Genomic DNA, 17,308 nt, shown 5'->3' with positions numbered 1-17,308 from the left:
GACTTCTGCATGACAGAAACGGGCTGGACTCGTGTATCCGTGTAGAATGACTAGCTCCTTTCAGACCTCCTGGGTATCCGGCTCCTACGACTAAAGTTCTTTCCATTGCATCTTGGGAGATGGGGGCGTCAGCCCCGGCGCCTGGCGGGACTTGTAGTCCTTTCCCTCCCCCGCCTTCCCAACTCCCCCACCTCAGAGGCCGCCGTCGCTTCATCTTTCCCAGCAAGCCCCGCGAGAGTGCCGGCAATCGATTGGCTGTAGCGGGAGAAGGCGGCTCGGCCGGCAGCGGTTGCCCAGGGTTTCCGGTGCGAGGCCGGAGCGGGCGAAGCTGTCGGAACGTCGGCAGTGAGGTTCGTGTAGCGGTCTGGGGGAACGAGGCGACCAGAGGGTCTGTGGGCCTGAACGCTCTCGGCCAGTGGTGGGACTCACGCCGATTCCGCGCGAGGACTCAGGCCAGGCGGGGTACGGGGGGGCGGGGGGGTGGGGGAGGGGGGGCAGGGCTGAGGCCTTTGCGCATGCGCTGGCGGGCGGTGCGCGCGGCTGGAGGGCGCGCGGGGCGTGGGTGGCTGCGCGCGCGGGGGGGCCCACGTGGGGCCTGGGGGCCGGGGGAGGGATGGGAATCGAGCGTCCCGCCACGTCAGTCTCCGGCCCTGAGCCTATCTCGCGCTGGGCCTGCAGCGAGGGGGTCGTGTAGTGCCGAGAAGCGGCTTCGATCGAGAAAGGAGGCCTCGCCTGCCCCGCTTCTGGAGCGGCGTCCTGCAAACCTGCCTGGGCGCATCGAGCTTCCTTCACTGGCCAGAGGCAGAACCGTTGGCTCCCTCCCGTGAAGGCCGGCCGGCGTGTTCTAAGAAGCTCTGAGCACCCGGTACCGGGATCTCGGGTCTAGGCTGTGAAGACTATTGAAGTCTGGAGAATAGAGAGTGTGTTTGTTTCTATAGGATCCGCGCCCAGCCTAGCACCGCAGACCACAATGAAGAACCAAGACAAAAAGAATGGGGCTGCCAAGCAGTCGGGCAACACTTCCAATGCAAAAAGCAACCCGGGGCAAGCGGAAGCAGGACCAGAGGGAGCCCAGGGGCGGCCCAGCCAGTCGGCTCCTGCGACAGAAACCGAAGGTTCTTCCAGCCAGGCTCCGGGGAAGACTGAGGGTGTGTGCCAGCTCTGCTTTCCAGCGGGCAGGGGGAGGAGTTTGTGGTGCGCCAGGGTAGCTTCTGGAGTCAGAGGCCTTGGCCGCTGTCTGTGCCACCCGCCCCCCCCCACCCCCAGATCCGCACAGCTTCCCGGAGTGGGGAGGGTGGGGGGGTGATAGCGCCTCCCACTGTATGCACTGGAACAGAACTCTTGAGAGAAGGCTCTGGCAGGATTAAATCAGGGGGCAGCCAAAGAAGACACCCAACCAGCCAACCCGGGTTAGAAACCCCTCATTCACCAGTGGGTAACTGCTCTTCATATTGGAGCCATTCCTGGAACTTTTTTAATAGCAAGAAATAATTCTTGCGGTGAGGAGAAGGGTATGTACTAGACGTTTAGCTCCAGCTGGTTGCCAGCCCTATGTGCTGGATGCTTTATTTCCTTGATTTGTTTGACACTCACAAAACACATGGTTGGGCAATAGTTGGACATAGTTGTATCATTTTATAGGTAAGTAAACTGATGCTTAAAGAAGGTGGGCAACATTTAACCCAAACCGGTAAGTTTGGGCCTGGAAATTCCAACTGCTGGTGTAACCATCTTGTTTTTCATTTTGCCCCTTGTTCTGCTCTGCTGTAGGAGCACAAGCCAAAACTGCTCAGTCTGGGGCCCTCCGAGATGTCTCTGAGGAGCTGAGCCGCCAGCTGGAAGACATCCTGAGTACATATTGTGTAGACAACAATCAGGGGGGCCCAGGTGAGGATGGGGCACAAGGTGAGCCTGCTGAACCCGAAGATGCAGACAAGTCCCGGACCTATGCCTCGAGGAATGGGGAGCCTGAGCCAGAGACCCCAGTAGTCAATGGTGAGAAGGAGACCTCTAAAGGGGAGCCGGGCACAGATGAGATCCGAGCAAGTGACGAGGTCGGAGACCGAGATCACCGAAGGCCACAGGAGAAGAAGAAAGCCAAGGGTCTGGGTGAGCAGAGGGCAGCTTCTTGTGAGGCTGGTAAGGTGGGGAGTTTGGACCCAACATTCCCTGGGCTAACCTGCTCTGCCAGGATTCAGAGGAAACTACTTCCCAGAGCAGCAAGTTACGTTAGTTTGATCTAAGCTGGGGCTGTAGGCCGTAGTACAGAGAGGTGTGTGAGTTGTTCGTTGCATAGGGACTTCTGGCCTTGGAAGGAAGTAAGAACCAAAATCTAGCTTGCTTTCTCTGTCTTTGAGAAAATGGAGAGGAGGCCTGAGTGGGCTCCTATGTCAGCCAGCACTGTCTCTAACCTGCACTGTGAACTTGGGCAAGACCTTTCTCCTTCTGGTCCTTAGTTTTCACTTGTCTACAATAAGATTTAGACTAGGCCAGGGTTGAAAACTCAAATAAGCCAAGTTAGACAGAGGGCTCCATGAAGACCAAGACATCGCCTACTTCATCCAAAGAGGTGATTGCCACTTGGTCCCAGCTTGTTGATAGCATGTAACATTACAAGCTAAGTATAGCCATGAAATTTCTCTGGAGTTTTAGCAGTTAACAACTAATATGCTAGGAGGCAAACAAAACCCGTCTTTGGGTTGGATTTGGCCTGTGTACATGTGCTTTGGGGTCTCCGCACCGATCTTTTGGAGCCTCCCAAGGTTGACACTCCAGGAGCCTGATGCTGTGCTATGTACAGCGGCCTTCCAGGGAGACAGAAGGCAGACTCGACTCAGGCACAGTGAGGGGAAGTCATTGGAGGGTTGGGCGGCTAATGTGTGTTAAAGAATCAAAGTTAGGTGATATTATATCCATGTCTTAGTCCCTGTTTCCCCACCTCCTGCCTGTCATCCTGATTGAAAGAAGGTTTTTTGTTTGTTTTTGTTGTTACTTACTCTTGGAGTCAAATATTGGAAGGTATATGTGTTTTAAAGTTCACTGTCTGGAAGGGGTGGGGGAGGGAAAAAATAAATAAAGTTCGCTATTTGACTGCCTCTGTTGAAGAGAGTTTTGTAGTTCTCAAGGAGACCTCCTTTTTGCATCCTTCTTTCATAAGGGCCTTCCTTGCATTGAAACAGTAGCACGTAATTTGCAGATGGGACATTTTTTTTTCTCCTGTTGGTAGAGCAGGCAGCTTTTGTGGTCCCACCCCTGGTGTTCACCAGGGAGTCTTCACATATATTCAGTCATTCATTTATTAAGCATTTGTTGAGTATGTCCTCTGAGGTGGGCACTGGGGACGGTACCGGGCAGTACTGGGACCACAGCAATAGGCAGAATTGGGTTGGCAGCAAACCTCATAAAGCACACACGGTCTAACGGGTCGGCAGCCAGTTCAACAAACAGAAGCGTAAAGTATGAGGAGAGAGGGCTGCGGAAGAGTGTGGGCCCAGGCCTGGGGAGACCCCCAGAGAAGGGGGTACATTTTTTTGCTCCCTGTGCTTTGCAGGGAAGGAGATCACGTTGCTGATGCAGACACTGAACACGCTGAGCACCCCAGAGGAGAAGCTGGCAGCTCTGTGCAAGAAGTATGCTGAACTGGTCAGTTCTCCCCCTTCTTGCACCCGCCCTGCCTTGGAAAGTCAGCAGGCCACCTGGCATGGGGTGGAGGGTGCAGGGGCAGGTGGGTGGCTTAATTGCTCTTCAGCCTCTCTGAGTCTTTTCCCCATCTGTTAAGTGGGGAGTCAAGTCCCAGCCGGCCTCTTCCAGGCTGGCTGTAAGGAGAAGCTTCACATTCCAGTGGTCGAGCCCTAGCTTCCTGGCCACCGTGCCAGACACCATGTCAGCTCACCCCTGTGTGCTTCGGCGTACATCTCCCCAAAATATGGAAACGCACAGTGCCATCGTCATCACACTTGACAAGACTAGCATTAATCATGTGATGTTCTTTAGTACACAAATTTCCCAGTTGTTTAAAATATCAGTTTGGTGACAGTCGGGCCAGAGGAGGTCTATTTAATACATTGGGTCCTTAACTTTTTTTTCCTTTTACTCCAAAACAGTCTTCATCTTACTGCCCACTGTTTTCCCCATGACATTGATTTATTGCAGGTCACTTATTCTGTAGGGTATCTCACTTTCTCACTTGGTGGTAGCATTTAACTTGTCCCTTTACCTCCTGTAGATAAAATGGAAATCAGCTGTAGAAGCTTGATCCGATCTGAGTTCAGCTCTTTTGATCAGAACTCTTCATAAATGGTCCTCTGTAGAGAAACAGAGTGTGCTGCTCCCACTTTCAGTGATGGAAGATTGTCCACTGGGTTCAGGTGGGGCCAGCCAGGTTCCTCCCTTGACAGGTTTCCATCAGAATTTGAGTGAACGGATTCATCCACTGAGGGTCATTGCCTAACTACTTATTTTTAAATTCTTTCATTCCATTTACATTTATTACCTGGAATTCTATAGAGAAGTGGTCTCATTTGTAAAATGGGGAAAATCGCATCTGCCTACTGGGGTTATTATAACCACTAAATAAAGGACAAGGTACGAAAAAGATAGCACCCCTTCAGAATGAGCCAGCTAGGGAACACTTTATGAAGCCAGAGAGGAGGAGCTGAGTCACTAGGGTGATGTTCTCAAGTAGACGAGGAGGTAAGGGCCAGAGCATGAGGAGAGGGTCGGCTGTGGTGGGAAGCACGGCTGGGGCCCGGTGACTGGAGGAGAGAGCAGGTGGAGGTGGATGGGCAGGGGTGTAGCTTGTGCCACCCCGTCTGGTTGCTTCTGTTCCCAGGGAGATGGGATCTCCCTGCTGGGGCTGAGGAGAGGTGAAAAGGAGGAGGAGATAGTTGTCTGGGGGCATCTGGGTGGCTCAGTCTGTTAAGCGTCTGACTTTGGCTCAGGTCACGATCTCACAGTGGGTGGGTTCAGGCCCCACGTCTATGCTGACAGCTTGGAGCCTGGAGCCTGCTTCGGATTCTGTGTCTCCCTCTCTCTCTGCTCCTCCTCTGCTTGTGCTCTGTCTCTCAAAAATAAATATTAAAAAAAGAAAAGAAGTAGTTGTCTGGAAGAGGAGTGTGAGTGACAGGAGGGATGTAGTTGGGCTGCAAGGCAGACGAGGGTCTTCCCCAGAGGGGTGGTCACAAATTTAAAGTGCAATTCTTCAGGCAGGGCTGGTTCAGTGCCAGTGCAGAGGACTCAGAAGGTTGATATATCAGGGTTGGGGTTTATCAGGAAAAGGGGGCAAGAGAGTTGAGGATGTAAGAAATCTAAGCCAGGTGAGAAGGTCGGTGGTCATTTAAAGGAGGGTTTGGGGCCCCTGGGTGGCTCAGTCGGTTAAGCATTGATTTTGGCTCAGGTCATGATCCCAGGGTTGTTGGATTGAGCCCTGTGTCAGGCTGAGTGTGGAGCCTGATTAACATTCTCTCCCTCCCTCCCTCTCTCTCTGCCTCTCTCGTGCTCACACATGCATGCACACACACTCTTTCTCTCTCTCAAAATACACTTCTATTATTATACATGTTTTATACATAAAGTAAAGAAGGGTTCAAGGAAAGTGAAAGGATGGTTGGGTCATTGAGTTGGAGGTCCAGTATGGTAGAATTTCTGGGTCCACAGATATTGGAATGAGCTAGAATGATAGGTTATAGTTGGTCCTGCCCTGGGATGAGATAAGGGAGGTGCATGTGCTTCTGGGTAATGACAAAGTCTAGACCTGACTGTCCAGGACAGTAAGCACTGGCCAATTGAAGTACGCCTCGTCTGAGTTTGGATGTGTTGTAAGTGTTGTAAGATACACATCAGATTTGAAACACCTGAGGAAAGGGGAAGAATTAAATATCTCCAGTGTTTTGCATTGATTGCAGGTTGAAATTAAAATATTCAGGTATTAGATTAAATAAATATTTTACTAATGTTAATTTCATCTACTTTTTACCTTTTTAATTTTTTTTTTTTTTAACATTCATTTTTGGGAGAGAGAGAGAGAGAGAGAGACACGGTGTGAGCAGGAGAGGGGCAGAGAGAGACGGGGGACACAGACCGAAACAGGCGCCAGGCTCTGAGCTGTCAGCAAAGAGCCCAACACGGGGCTCAAACTCATGAACCATGAGATCATGGCCTGAACCAAAGTCGGACACTTAACCGATTGAGCCATCCAGGCGCCCCTACTTTTTACCTTTTTATTGTAGCCACTAGAAAAACTATAATTACATAACTGAGTCACACTGTAGCTGCGTTGAATAGGCTCATGGGAGGGAAGCTGATCTGAGGAGAGGACAGGGTCTGAGGACGAAGTTAAGGTCTGTCCATAATATAAGACCAAAATGATAACAGCAATCATGGTGAGAGAAGTGGTGCTAAGTCTCGGGGTAGCAAGAGGGAGTGATGGGTCTAGTGAGTACAAGGAGGGGGTGGCAGGAGATCTCGTCTGAGGGCATGAGTGTCCCAAGAGTTGAGGGAGTGTAATGGCCTGAGAGTCTTGAGAGGTGTTTCTTGAGTCAGAGCAGTCACAGAAACTGGGATCTGCACCCCTGCTTGTCCTGGGCACTTGTCTCTGTGTCCTCGAGATGGGGCCTCTGGGTTTATCGAAGTGTGTAAAGCTCCCACACCACGTCCAGCTGGAGCTGTTACAGCCAGGGTCGGGAGATGGGGTTGGGGAGGGGCCCTTGGGAAGAGTCCCACGGGGCACTTACTTGCCCTCCCTGCCCCCAGCTGGAGGAGCATCGGAACTCCCAGAAGCAGATGAAGCTGCTACAGAAGAAGCAGAGCCAGCTGGTGCAGGAGAAGGACCACCTGCGTGGGGAGCACAGCAAGGCCGTGCTGGCCCGCAGCAAGCTGGAGAGCCTGTGCCGCGAGCTGCAGCGCCACAACCGCTCCCTCAAGGTGGGCACCCCCCGCCCCCAGCTCCTCTCTGATGGGCTTTGCCCTCAGCAAGTAGCGCGGGCTTGGAGCAGAGAACTAGATGTGCCCAGCGGCGCCCTAACCTTAGAGCATCTAGTCACCACTTGACCTGGACTAGTATCCCGTAAGGTGAGGGCCGAGGTGCTGGGGGAGCCCAGGACGCAGGGCTTCAGCACCGCTCCGTTCCCTAGCAGTTCGCAGGGAGGCCGGGGCCCTGCACTGCCGGGTGGCTCCTCTTGCAGATTCCAGCAGTCCCGGATGCTGGCTCTTTTCTCCCGGTTCTGCCTCTCCTAGGAGGAGGTTCATGTGGTCAGAGCCTAGTCACTGCTGTGACCTCTGGGGGCGGTTTTTATGTGAATCCTTTGTCCCTCACAGATTTGGGTTGGCAAATATGTGGTAGTTGGCAACTTGTTTTGCTCATTTTTAGTTTGTCTTTGAAAACATTTCAACTTTAACATAAACTTGATGTGAGAGATTCAGAGGTGACAAAAGTATAACAAAGGTGACAGTTGCCCACCCTCCTCAACCCCAGTGTTCCGCAGAAACTGCTGGGAAGTAACTACTTACATGTAAGTTTACCTACAGACTTTAGACTTTTCTGAACACGTATGTAGTCTTATAGAGGATATTCTAAATGAAATAGCTATACTTCTATTGTTTCATATTCTGTTTCGTTTTGTCACTTTGCATAATGAATGCCTCTTATCAATTTAGGAGTAACTCATTTTTAACAGCACTGTTGTATGGATATACTGTATTTCATCAGTGCCTTAGTTAAGGAATCGCTGGGGTTTTTTCTAACTTTTCACTATTACATTAGTAGAGCAAAGTGAAAATTCTTGTTACATATATCCCTGGCTAATTATATAGAATTTATCCGTAGGATAAGTCTCAGAAGTGAAATGTCTGGGTCAAAGAGCATGCACGTTGTAAACGTCAATGGTTTAGCCAGATGGCCTTCCTGCCAATATGTCTGTGTGCCTGATTCTGCGCAGTCTAGCCAACCCTGGGATCACTGCATTTGAGTTGGTTGGGGGTGGGGAGGGGAGAGATGAAAGCACAAAAATTAAGACTTCTTAACCTGAGGTGTGGAAAAAAGGGCTTCGGGAGATCTAGGCTGCTTTAGAATGGCAGTTACGTGTATGCCTGCGTTTTTCTAGGAAGAGAATCTCTCACTTGATGTCACCTGATAGACAGAGGGGTTCGTTAGGAGCCCTTTTTGCATGACTTCTTGGAACCTGGCTGCTCCTGACTTGGAGAGCGGGGGGGGTTGTGGGTACAGACCATTGCTGGCTGGGGAGCAGCGGGTGATGAAGCCGGGGCTGACTTCTCTGCCCAGGAAGAAGGTGTGCAGCGGGCCCGGGAAGAAGAGGAGAAACGCAAGGAGGTGACCTCACACTTCCAGGTGACACTCAATGACATCCAGCTGCAGATGGAGCAGCACAATGAGCGCAATTCCAAGCTCCGCCAGGAGAACATGGAGCTGGCCGAGAGGCTCAAGAAGCTGATCGAGCAGTATGAACTGCGGGAGGAGGTGAGGCGTCCCTCACAGCCATCACCCGTCTCCAAGCCACCTCTCCTTCGCTGCCCAAAAAGCGTATAAAATCCCCACGTCCCTTTTTGTCCGTTGCTTTGACCTCTGAAGTAGTACTTGAGTCCATCACCTTCTCTCCGTTCCTGCCCTCTCGCCTGGTCCCGGCTCCCAGGGCTCCTCCGGCAGTTAGGACTGCCACTCCTCGAAACGTGCGCGTCTTGGGGCGGGTCTTTGCCAACTGAGCTAAGCTGTTGTGTTGGTGGAGGTGTCATTTCTGTCCTTTCTTCCCATCTGCAAGGGAGTCGGGCCACAAAAGGGAGGGTTGTTAGCCCAGCGGAGTGAACTCTTGGGGCTGGAGGTTTGAGGGTGTTCATTTCTTGGCTTCCTGGGAGCCGATTTCATCCCTGTGCACACCCAGGACTGACTGGAGAGAAACAAGGTGAGGTTGGGAAGTAGGTCTTCCGGGGATCTGGGGCCCACGTGCTATGGTAGATGTGGGAGTCAGAGCGAGATGGGAGGATGGGCAGGAGACCCTCGGCTCTGCAGATGGGATGTCCCTGCAGCCGCCAGGCCTCCCTGAGAAAGGGCGCCGCTGACCGGTGGCCCTCCCACCGTGCTTTCCTGCAGCACATCGACAAAGTCTTCAAACACAAGGACCTGCAGCAGCAGCTGGTGGACGCCAAGCTCCAGCAGGCCCAGGAGATGCTGAAGGAGGCCGAGGAGAGGCACCAGCGGGAGAAGGATTTTGTGAGGCTCGGGCCCCGGGGGTGGAGGGTCTGGGATGAGGTGGGTTGGGTTCCAGCTCGGCTCATAGTTAAGCTGGTAAGGGAGAGGCTGCCGCCTGGCCAGACCAGGACACTTTTCCCTCAGATAGCAGTCTGAGAGCAGGAAGCCTCGGCGGGCTCTGGGGCCTGTGGCTTAAAAAGGCCAAACAGCCCCTAGGGGTTTCTGACAGGATCCGGGGTCCTGTCTTGGAAACAGCTCCTCAAAGAGGCAGTGGAATCCCAGAGGATGTGTGAGCTGATGAAGCAGCAGGAGACCCACCTGAAGCAGCAGGTGAGACCGTGTGTGTCCTGACCCTGTGCGTCTGAGGCCCCTCGCTGGGATCCATCCTGGGGGAGGGAAATAGGACCCTCGTTCTAGGACCACTTTGACTGCTGTGTGACCTTGCTGAGCCTTTGTTCCCTCTGGACCCGCCAGGCACCTGTGGTGGTGACCAGGTGGCTAGGTGAGCTTGAAGGACCTCGTTCCTAGTTGGAAGCGTGTGCTACTTTTGAGGAGGCAGCGATGCGATGGTTGTTTTTAACTACATAAGTTGTACTTAATTTCCGAAGGAAAGTTTGAAAACAAACATAAAGGCAAAACGTAAGGCAGCATAAATCCTGCTTTCCAGGCTTAGCATCTTGGATTCTGTCCTTCCAAATACACAGTTTTTTGCTTTAAAGAAAAAGGGTACCTCAATAGAATTGTCAGGTCAGAGGTCCAAGCGTGGGTCTGACCGTGTTAACCAGAAGTGCCCCCCGGAGAAGCCTAATCTTTGGACTTCTTTTTCACCCAGCTTGCCCTGTACACGGAGAAGTTTGAAGAGTTCCAGAATACTCTTTCCAAAAGCAGTGAGGTGTTCACCACATTCAAGCAGGAGATGGAAAAGGTAACAGTGTCCAGACTGCATAGGCTCCAGGGCACAAGTTGCTTCATTCAGAATTGAGCACTGGGCCTATCGTCAGGAAGCCCCAGCCCCTGGGGTGCTTTGTGTGGGGAGCTGTTTACAGTAACAGTGTGATTGTCAGCAAAGGTGGGCTGTAAGGAGGCATCAGAACCTTTCCGCCCCCTCAAGCATCACTGATATGTGCATCCTTCAGGTTGTCCGAGGGGAAGGGGCAGCCTTGTCATTTTCTGTTGTTGGTGGTGGCACTTAACTTGAGATGTCCTGGTGTGGCACCAAAGGCACCGACTCTGCCCTGTAATGCCTTGCTCCCTCAGGACTGTTCCCCACCTTGGAGACACAGATGCGTAGACAGTCTGGCCCCTGACCATTTCCTTCTGTCTGCCCCATAACCCAGATGACTAAGAAGATCAAGAAGCTGGAGAAAGAAACCACCATGTATCGGTCCCGGTGGGAGAGCAGCAACAAGGCCCTGCTTGAGATGGCCGAGGAGGTGGGCTGAGTGTGCTCTGCCGCTGGGGGGAGGCGGGTGCAGTTTTTGAGTGTTCGGCCCTTTCCTCTACTTTGACCAGTAAGTCCTGCAGCTGGCACGAGGTGAAGCTGGGACTCACGTGTCCATCTGTCCAAGTCCAAAGGCACTGCCAGCTGTTTCCCTGTGGGAGATGGTGAGCCCAGTAGCAGGTCTGCAGTAGAAGCAAAGAGAACAAATGGAAGAAAGAAACACAGGAACGGAAAAACTAAGGGCTACAATGATGGACACAGTTTATGTGCAGAGTAGTTCAGCTACTTTGATTTCGTGGATTGAGATGTAGGAGAAGGGAACTGACTGCTGGAGTAGCTATGTATGCCAGACCCTCCTGAATGATTTAGATAATGCCTGTTCATCGAATCTTCTCAAGATCTGTGAGGTTGGTGTTAGTAGTCCATTTTAACAGATAAGGGAGTAGGCTCAAAAGCCAAGTCTTAACTTTGCCAAGGTCATCTGGTGGATAAATGGAGAAACACACTGTCATGCCCCCTCTCTGCACCACACTGCCCCCTACCTACAGCCACGTCTTGGCATCACACCAGGGCTGTTTTCCTAGGAAGGGACCAGCTTTTGACTCCGGTCTGCTCCCAGCATCATTAAAGTGTGGATGTTTTCTACCAAGAGGTACTGTTGCATGGGGGTTTGATGGCATGGCACTAAAGGCTCCATTTCTCCCCCTAGAAAACACTCCGGGACAAGGAGTTGGAGGGCCTGCAGGTAAAAATCCAGAGGCTGGAGAAGCTGTGCCGGGCGCTGCAGACAGAACGCAATGACCTGAACAAAAGGGTACAGGACCTGAGTGCTGGTGGCCAGGGCTCCCTCACTGATGGTGGCCCTGAGCAAAGGCCAGAGGCTCCAGCTGCCTCCAAGGAGCACGGTGGTGAAGGGCCTGGGGCTCAGTCACCTAGCTCCCCAAGGGCCACAGAAGCTCCTTGCTGCCCTGGAGCACCAAGCACAGAAACACTCGGCCAAGCAGGGCGCCAGGAGCCCACCTCCACCACCGCCTAGGGAGCCTGGCACGGGGGGCATGCTGGGAAGGGAGCAAGCCGCCCAGCCGGGCCTGGCCCATGCAAGGCTCCCGCCGCCAAGCAGTCCAGTGCTGAGGCCCAGGGTGCTCTGACCTGGCTGGCATCTGACACTTCGCAGTTTTGGATTTTGTGGGTCAGTTTTACATACATACGGCATATGTGCAAGGCCTCCTACATTTCTATCTGTAAGTGTAAAGTGGGCTTGCACTGGAGGTGGGGGTGTGTACAGGTGAAGTCACTGGCTCTTCTAGGAGCTCGAGAGTCTTAAAAAAGAGCTGTCATCTGTAGCTGCTGTCACAGTGAGCTGGCAGGACAAGTGACTTGAGCATTCCCCTGCCTGATTTGAGGCTTAGACCCCTCCCTAGACCTGCCCTTCAGGGCTCGTGACAAGTGACACACTCAGGCCTTGACTGTGTTTCCCTTGTTAGCCGGGCTTGGGCAGTCCTGGCTCTCCTAGCTCCCCTGGAAGTTCCTTTGCTTCTCAACCTGGAGAAGGGGTCCCCGGGCAGAGCCCTGGCAGGGCCCTCACAGCCAGGGATCCAGCTGCTGTCCTGCCTCGGACGGGGGACCAGGGGAAAGTTGCTTTGGGCTGGTACACTGTTAGGGAGCCCCCGGGCACCACTTCCCCTGCCCTCAGGTGGTGCCAGGACCAGGCCAGTGATGCTTCTCAGTAGCCTTATCATTCACAGGTGCCTCTCTAGCCTGCACAAATGATTGACAAGAGATCACCCAAAGGATGCTTTCTGAAGGTTTTTGTTTTTTGTTTTTTTGTTTTGCACATGACAGTGTGTGTGTTGATCTGAGGGAGGAGGAGGGGTCCTGGAGCAGTTGGGTCTCCAGTGCCACCACCCTCACCATCCGACCTGGTACCTTTGCCACGTTGATGCTGAGGTTTCCTGTTTGGTGAAACCAGATTGTTTGTGGTAGGAGAAAGGAAAGGGCATCTAATGGTTTTGCCACAAGCTTGCCTTTGTGTTTCAATCCTGGGAGGCCACCGCTGATTCCCATCACTACTGTCTCCATGTGGAAGTTGCTGGGCCCCGTGCCCAACTGTCCCTTTGGCTTTTATGAATCTGTTTCTGCTTCTGACCCCATCCCTAATGTGCAATCCTTGAGATTTGCCCTGGTTCCATTGCCCAAGGAATAAGAGCTGAAGTATGTCCCCCTTGACATTCCACCTCCCAGCTCTTGTCTGATAGCTAAGGGATAGAGTGAGACTTGACAGCTGAGCCTCAGAAATCCACAGGTGGCTGCAAATATTTGTGTCTGGTCCCTGCCCCCCAAACTTGCTACTCTAGACTGAAAGTTCTGCTGGTTGCACACTTGCCAGGGCACTAGCCGGTCTGTGCAGAGCAATTTTCTGGAACAACAGAACGAGTCTCAGACCCAGAGGCTGGGCTCTGCTGGGCTTGAGGTTCTAGATCCCACCTCTAGCCAGGCTTTGGCTTCGGTGCAGCTGAGGGAGGCACAGGGTCATAGAGCTTTTTTTGCTGGATTTCCTTAAAGCTGGTTCATTATCCTTCAGGTCCCTTCATCTTGCACGACCAGCTCACTCTCCACACCTTTTACTTCAGTCCATCACATAAATAGGTTCATGAAGAGTGTTAAGTACTCCTGAATCATGTTATGACCTCGAACAGAGATGGCAAATGAATGGCACACCATTGTTCCTCTGCCCCCCATGGCAGATACCACTAATTGGCCTAGAGTGTTTTCCACTAACCTCTGGAATATCCTCATTAACCAAGATTCCCCCAGCAGCCAGTAGAAGTGTTGAGACTTACTTGCCATCCCTGGCTGAGCTTCTTCCCTCCTGTGGAGAAATGTTCCTGAGATCTTTCCCTCTGAAATTCCTGTGTCTGGAATGGTCCCTGGATATGCCTTTTCCTGCCCCAATAAGGCCTTCTTCCAACAATGCCTGTGTCAGGCTGAGACACATAAGAACTGCCAACCCCATACAGGGTTTGCTGGGTTCTGGAAGCACAGGAAAGAGGCAGAAGCTTCTGCCTGCCTGCTTTAAATAGCAGGAGGCGTGCAGTAGCCCATGTGATTGCCTCCCTTGCTTCAGCTACCTCGTAGAGCTTATGGGGTGAGGGGGGGGGGGGGCGGGCAGGGAGCTGTTGGAGCCCAGTGTGGTGGTGGGGAATCATGACTGTGCAGCACAGCAGCCCTCTGAGACCCAGTCTAACTACTGTGGGGCTATGGTGAGCTACGGTGTGGCCCCAGCTCGTCTTCCCAGGTCCAAAATCTAGGTCCTGGGCAAGTCAAACCTTTGCTCTCAGCTCCAGCCATGTCTAGGTATCCAGACCAAGCTATAGATGGGAATCCCATTTTCTCTCTTCCTCTCCGTTGACCACATCACATCAATCACTACAGCTGCTCTGTTTGTTCTGCTTTCCAAAGTCAACCCAGGTACCTGGGTGCTGCCCTCACCAGCCAGGAGCCTGGGCCAGATGTGGGGAAGGTGGCCTGTCTGAATGAAGGCCAGTGCCTTCCTCACCAGGGCAGGTCCCGTGCACGTGACCTCAGTTTTAGGACCAAGTGCTGTGTTGGATTCTTCAGTTGCTAGCTTTTCCTCCAGGGGACCAGAGCCGGCGAGGCTCACAGCCTTGAGCCCTTGTCCCTACTGACGGTAATTTGTGTTCAGGACCTTGTCCAGCTGAGAGCCTCACATACACCAGATTGTGAAGAGGTTTCGGCAGCACTTTGTTATAATTTGTTTTCCATGAGGCTTTCAGACCATGGGCTGAGCTCAGGCACTTTCTGTAGGAGAATGTTCTGTCTGTAAAGATGGTTATTTCCATTCCTCCGCCCCCATCACCGTGGCCCTGCTGAGGGCTGACCAAGAGGCCAGTCGAACTGCCCATGGCTTTGGGGAGGGTCAAGGCCTGCTGAGTGGATTATCCAGCTGTGGCTCCAGCCCTCCCACCTTTGCAGCACAGAGGTGGTCACCCCAGGGACAGCCAGGTATCTGCCTGGGGGAGGGGTGCTGCCTTCTGTCCCTGTAACTGCTTCCCATGTGGCTCAACCTGGCCGCCCAGATTTGTTTTAAAGCTGTGCTGACAGCCTCTTTGTCTCCTTTTGGTATTCACAACAGCCAGGGACTTGATTTTGATGTATTTTAAACCACATTAAATAAAGAGTCTGTTGCCTTACTTGTTTCTCTTTTGACCTTTGTGGTCATTGGTGCTTCTGGATCCATCTAGCCGGCACTGACTTGTCTGGCTCTACTGCAAAGCTTCTGGCTGTGCCCAGCTTTCGTGCATCTTCCAGAGCACCCCTCTGGCTGCCTTCCAGGAATTACCATGGGCTAATGCATTTGAGCTGCACAAGCAAAGCCGTTGCCAAAGTTGGCATGATGCTCATATCCATAGAAGGATCAGATATTTTTCATTCAAGTCAGAGGTTACCCCTGCCCACTAAGGGTCAGGCTAGTGATGAGGAAAGATACTACATTTTATTTATTTTTGAGTAATCTCTGCACCCAACGTCAGGCTTGAACTCACAACCCCTGGGTTAAGGGTCCCATACTCTACCACTGAGCCAGCAAGCACCCTGGAGAAAGATACTTTCAGATACAGAAAAGTCAGTGGTGCTGTGGGAACATAAAGGAGGTCTCTGTCCCCTTCAGCAAGGAGATAGGGGTGGACACCTGGAAAGGAATTATGACCCAAAAGGCAGGTAGAAGTTTGACAACTTAGTAGCGAAGTAGTTTACCTAGAAATGCAGGTGCCCAGGATGGGTAGTGGGAGATCACCAGGAGCCTGTGTGCCAAGTTAAGTGATTTGGGCTAGATCCACAGGGCAGGAGGACCCACTAAAGGTATGTAGGACATTGGGAAGATGGACAAAGAAGGCATAAGGTAAGGAAACCAGAGAGTTAGGCATAGGCCAATTGAGGCCCAAAATCAGATGGCTGGATACTAATCCCTGCTGCTCAGGGCTGTCACAGGCCGCATCCTCTGGCATTGACCTACCTCTGAGTTCTTTTGATTTTGTACATTCCTTGAGAAGACCACATTCTGCATGCAGTCCTGAAGAATGGGCTGGTTTCTTAAACACTCCTGTTCACCCTGCCAAGCCTAGGCGCAAAAGTTTAGGCTCCTGTATGGGAGGCATCCTATTGGGGCTTCACCAGCACCCTATTCTCTCCGGAGCCTGGGTTTGGTCTGGCACAAGGGATGGTATGTGAATGCCCAACAAATAAATGGCAGAGACAACTAAAGGGCCCTTCCCTCCAGGCCTCCATGAGCAGTTGTGTCCACACTGGCTGTGACAGTCCTCTCAGAGCCTCTGCCTTTTCTAATCAGGGTCCAAATGGGTTGATACTTTTCTGTGCTGGTCACAATGGTTTCCGTCAAAGATCCTTTGGAAGAAGTCCGGGGAGGCTGCCGCAACTCTTAAAACTCACAAAGCATCTCTGAGAATAACCACCCATAGTGGTGTCTCAGGACCTGCCACCATTTTCCTGGAGGAGCCCTGGTTCTCCTCTAGCAGCTGGAGGACAGCAGCTTCCCAGTTGTCCTCTCTGCCTGTGCAGACCCCTCCTTCCAACCTCTGGTTATTTAAAAAGCCCTGGGTTAAAGTGTCCCCTGCTGGGACAGTCTAGGTGTTGGAAGAACCTGGAAAAGAGCCCCTGCATGGGTGCCTGTGGGAAGGATTAGGTGCAGGAAAGCTGTTCCTGCCCATTGGTAGGGGAAGGTGAACAATGGGGCTCTGCACGTTGCTCTGGGGCAGTTATTTGAGACTGCAGGGCAGCCTGGCCAAGGATAAGCCTGTCTCCTGTTGCATCAGATGGTTCTCTGGGGACCTGAGCTGGGAGCCTCTGCCAGGTCTTTAAATAGCTGCCCCATTGATCTGGCCTCCCAGGCAGTGCGGGCAGCGCTGGGTCGCCCTCCATGTGGCGCTCGGGTTTCCCTCCTGGGGGCTGGGGTCAAGTGCCAGGTAATCGCACCGATTTTCCTCTTTTCTGGTGCTCCCCACACGCGTCTCCTAGAACTGGGGAAGGGAAGGGAGGAGGCGTGGTTCCACCACTTCATCAGTGACTGAATATAGCCTCCGCTGCTTACCAGTGAGGAGTGTCTGGGTATTGTGGAGTGAGTGGTATTGCCCTCAAGACTATAGTTGACTTTCAGCACAGGGGATAATGACAGTAACTTCCTTCAGGATTGTTACAGGGATCAAACGCACATAAAATGCTGAACAGGTGACCTGGACTCAATAGATGGTTGTCTTTTCTTGTAGTTTCTTCCTGCTGCTGCTGCTTATAGGCTTATGTGTGTGTATATCTATCTATCTATATCTATCTATCTATCTATCTATATATATATATATCTTGTATGTTTATATATATTTTACATGTGTCTGTCCATTTTCTCCCCCCCCCCCCCCCATCCATATCCCTCCACCCTGGCCTTCTGACAAAGCCAGCACCATTTTGTAAGGGACTGTAACTTCTCCCCAAAACTGATGAAAAAGTGAGATTTTTAGATTGCCATCACACAACAAACATAGCCACCTTAGTTCGGGTGGGCAGGTAAAGTCCAGTGAGAGGGGCAGCCTGGTAACTGTTGTAGGCTCCTCCCATCTCCCAAGCACTAAAAAAAGGTCACT

General features: G+C 52.3%; 1 protein-coding gene across 2 annotated transcripts; it reads left to right on the top strand.

Annotated features, from left to right (window-relative positions):
• The first annotated feature begins 215 nt into the window (after positions 1-215).
• Positions 216-14,851, top strand: TXLNA (taxilin alpha). 2 transcript variants are annotated; one of them, XM_060621843.3, is made up of 11 exons: positions 216-350; positions 939-1,148; positions 1,771-2,109; positions 3,551-3,642; positions 6,751-6,921; positions 8,279-8,473; positions 9,101-9,220; positions 9,455-9,529; positions 10,032-10,124; positions 10,537-10,632; positions 11,350-14,851. In XM_060621843.3, exons 2-11 carry the CDS (start codon positions 971-973, stop codon positions 11,674-11,676), a joined length of 1,686 nt encoding a protein of 561 aa, XP_060477826.1. In that variant the 5' UTR covers positions 216-350; positions 939-970; the 3' UTR covers positions 11,677-14,851. The 2 variants fall into 2 exon arrangements, with proteins under 2 accessions (XP_060477826.1, XP_060477825.1); XM_060621842.3 differs by lacking the exon at positions 216-350 and adding an exon at positions 365-462.
• Positions 14,852-17,308: the final 2,457 nt, after the last annotated feature.

This window comes from Panthera onca, chromosome C1 (assembly GCF_046562875.1).
Source record: "Panthera onca isolate mPanOnc1 chromosome C1, mPanOnc1 haplotype 2, whole genome shotgun sequence".
NCBI lineage: Eukaryota > Metazoa > Chordata > Mammalia > Carnivora > Felidae > Panthera > Panthera onca.
The sequence above is the reverse complement of the archived record's forward strand: the minus strand, read 5'-3'. Positions and strand labels throughout refer to the sequence as shown.

Excerpts from the sequence above, each read along its gene's own strand:
- TXLNA (XM_060621843.3), top strand. The coding sequence starts at position 971 with ATGAAGAACCAAGACAAAAAGAATGGGGCTGCCAAGCAGTCGGGCAAC. Across the intron at positions 8,474-9,100 it reads AGTATGAACTGCGGGAGGAG|CACATCGACAAAGTCTTCAA; the intron begins GTGAGGCGTCCC and ends GCTTTCCTGCAG. Across the intron at positions 10,125-10,536 it reads TCAAGCAGGAGATGGAAAAG|ATGACTAAGAAGATCAAGAA; the intron begins GTAACAGTGTCC and ends CCCATAACCCAG.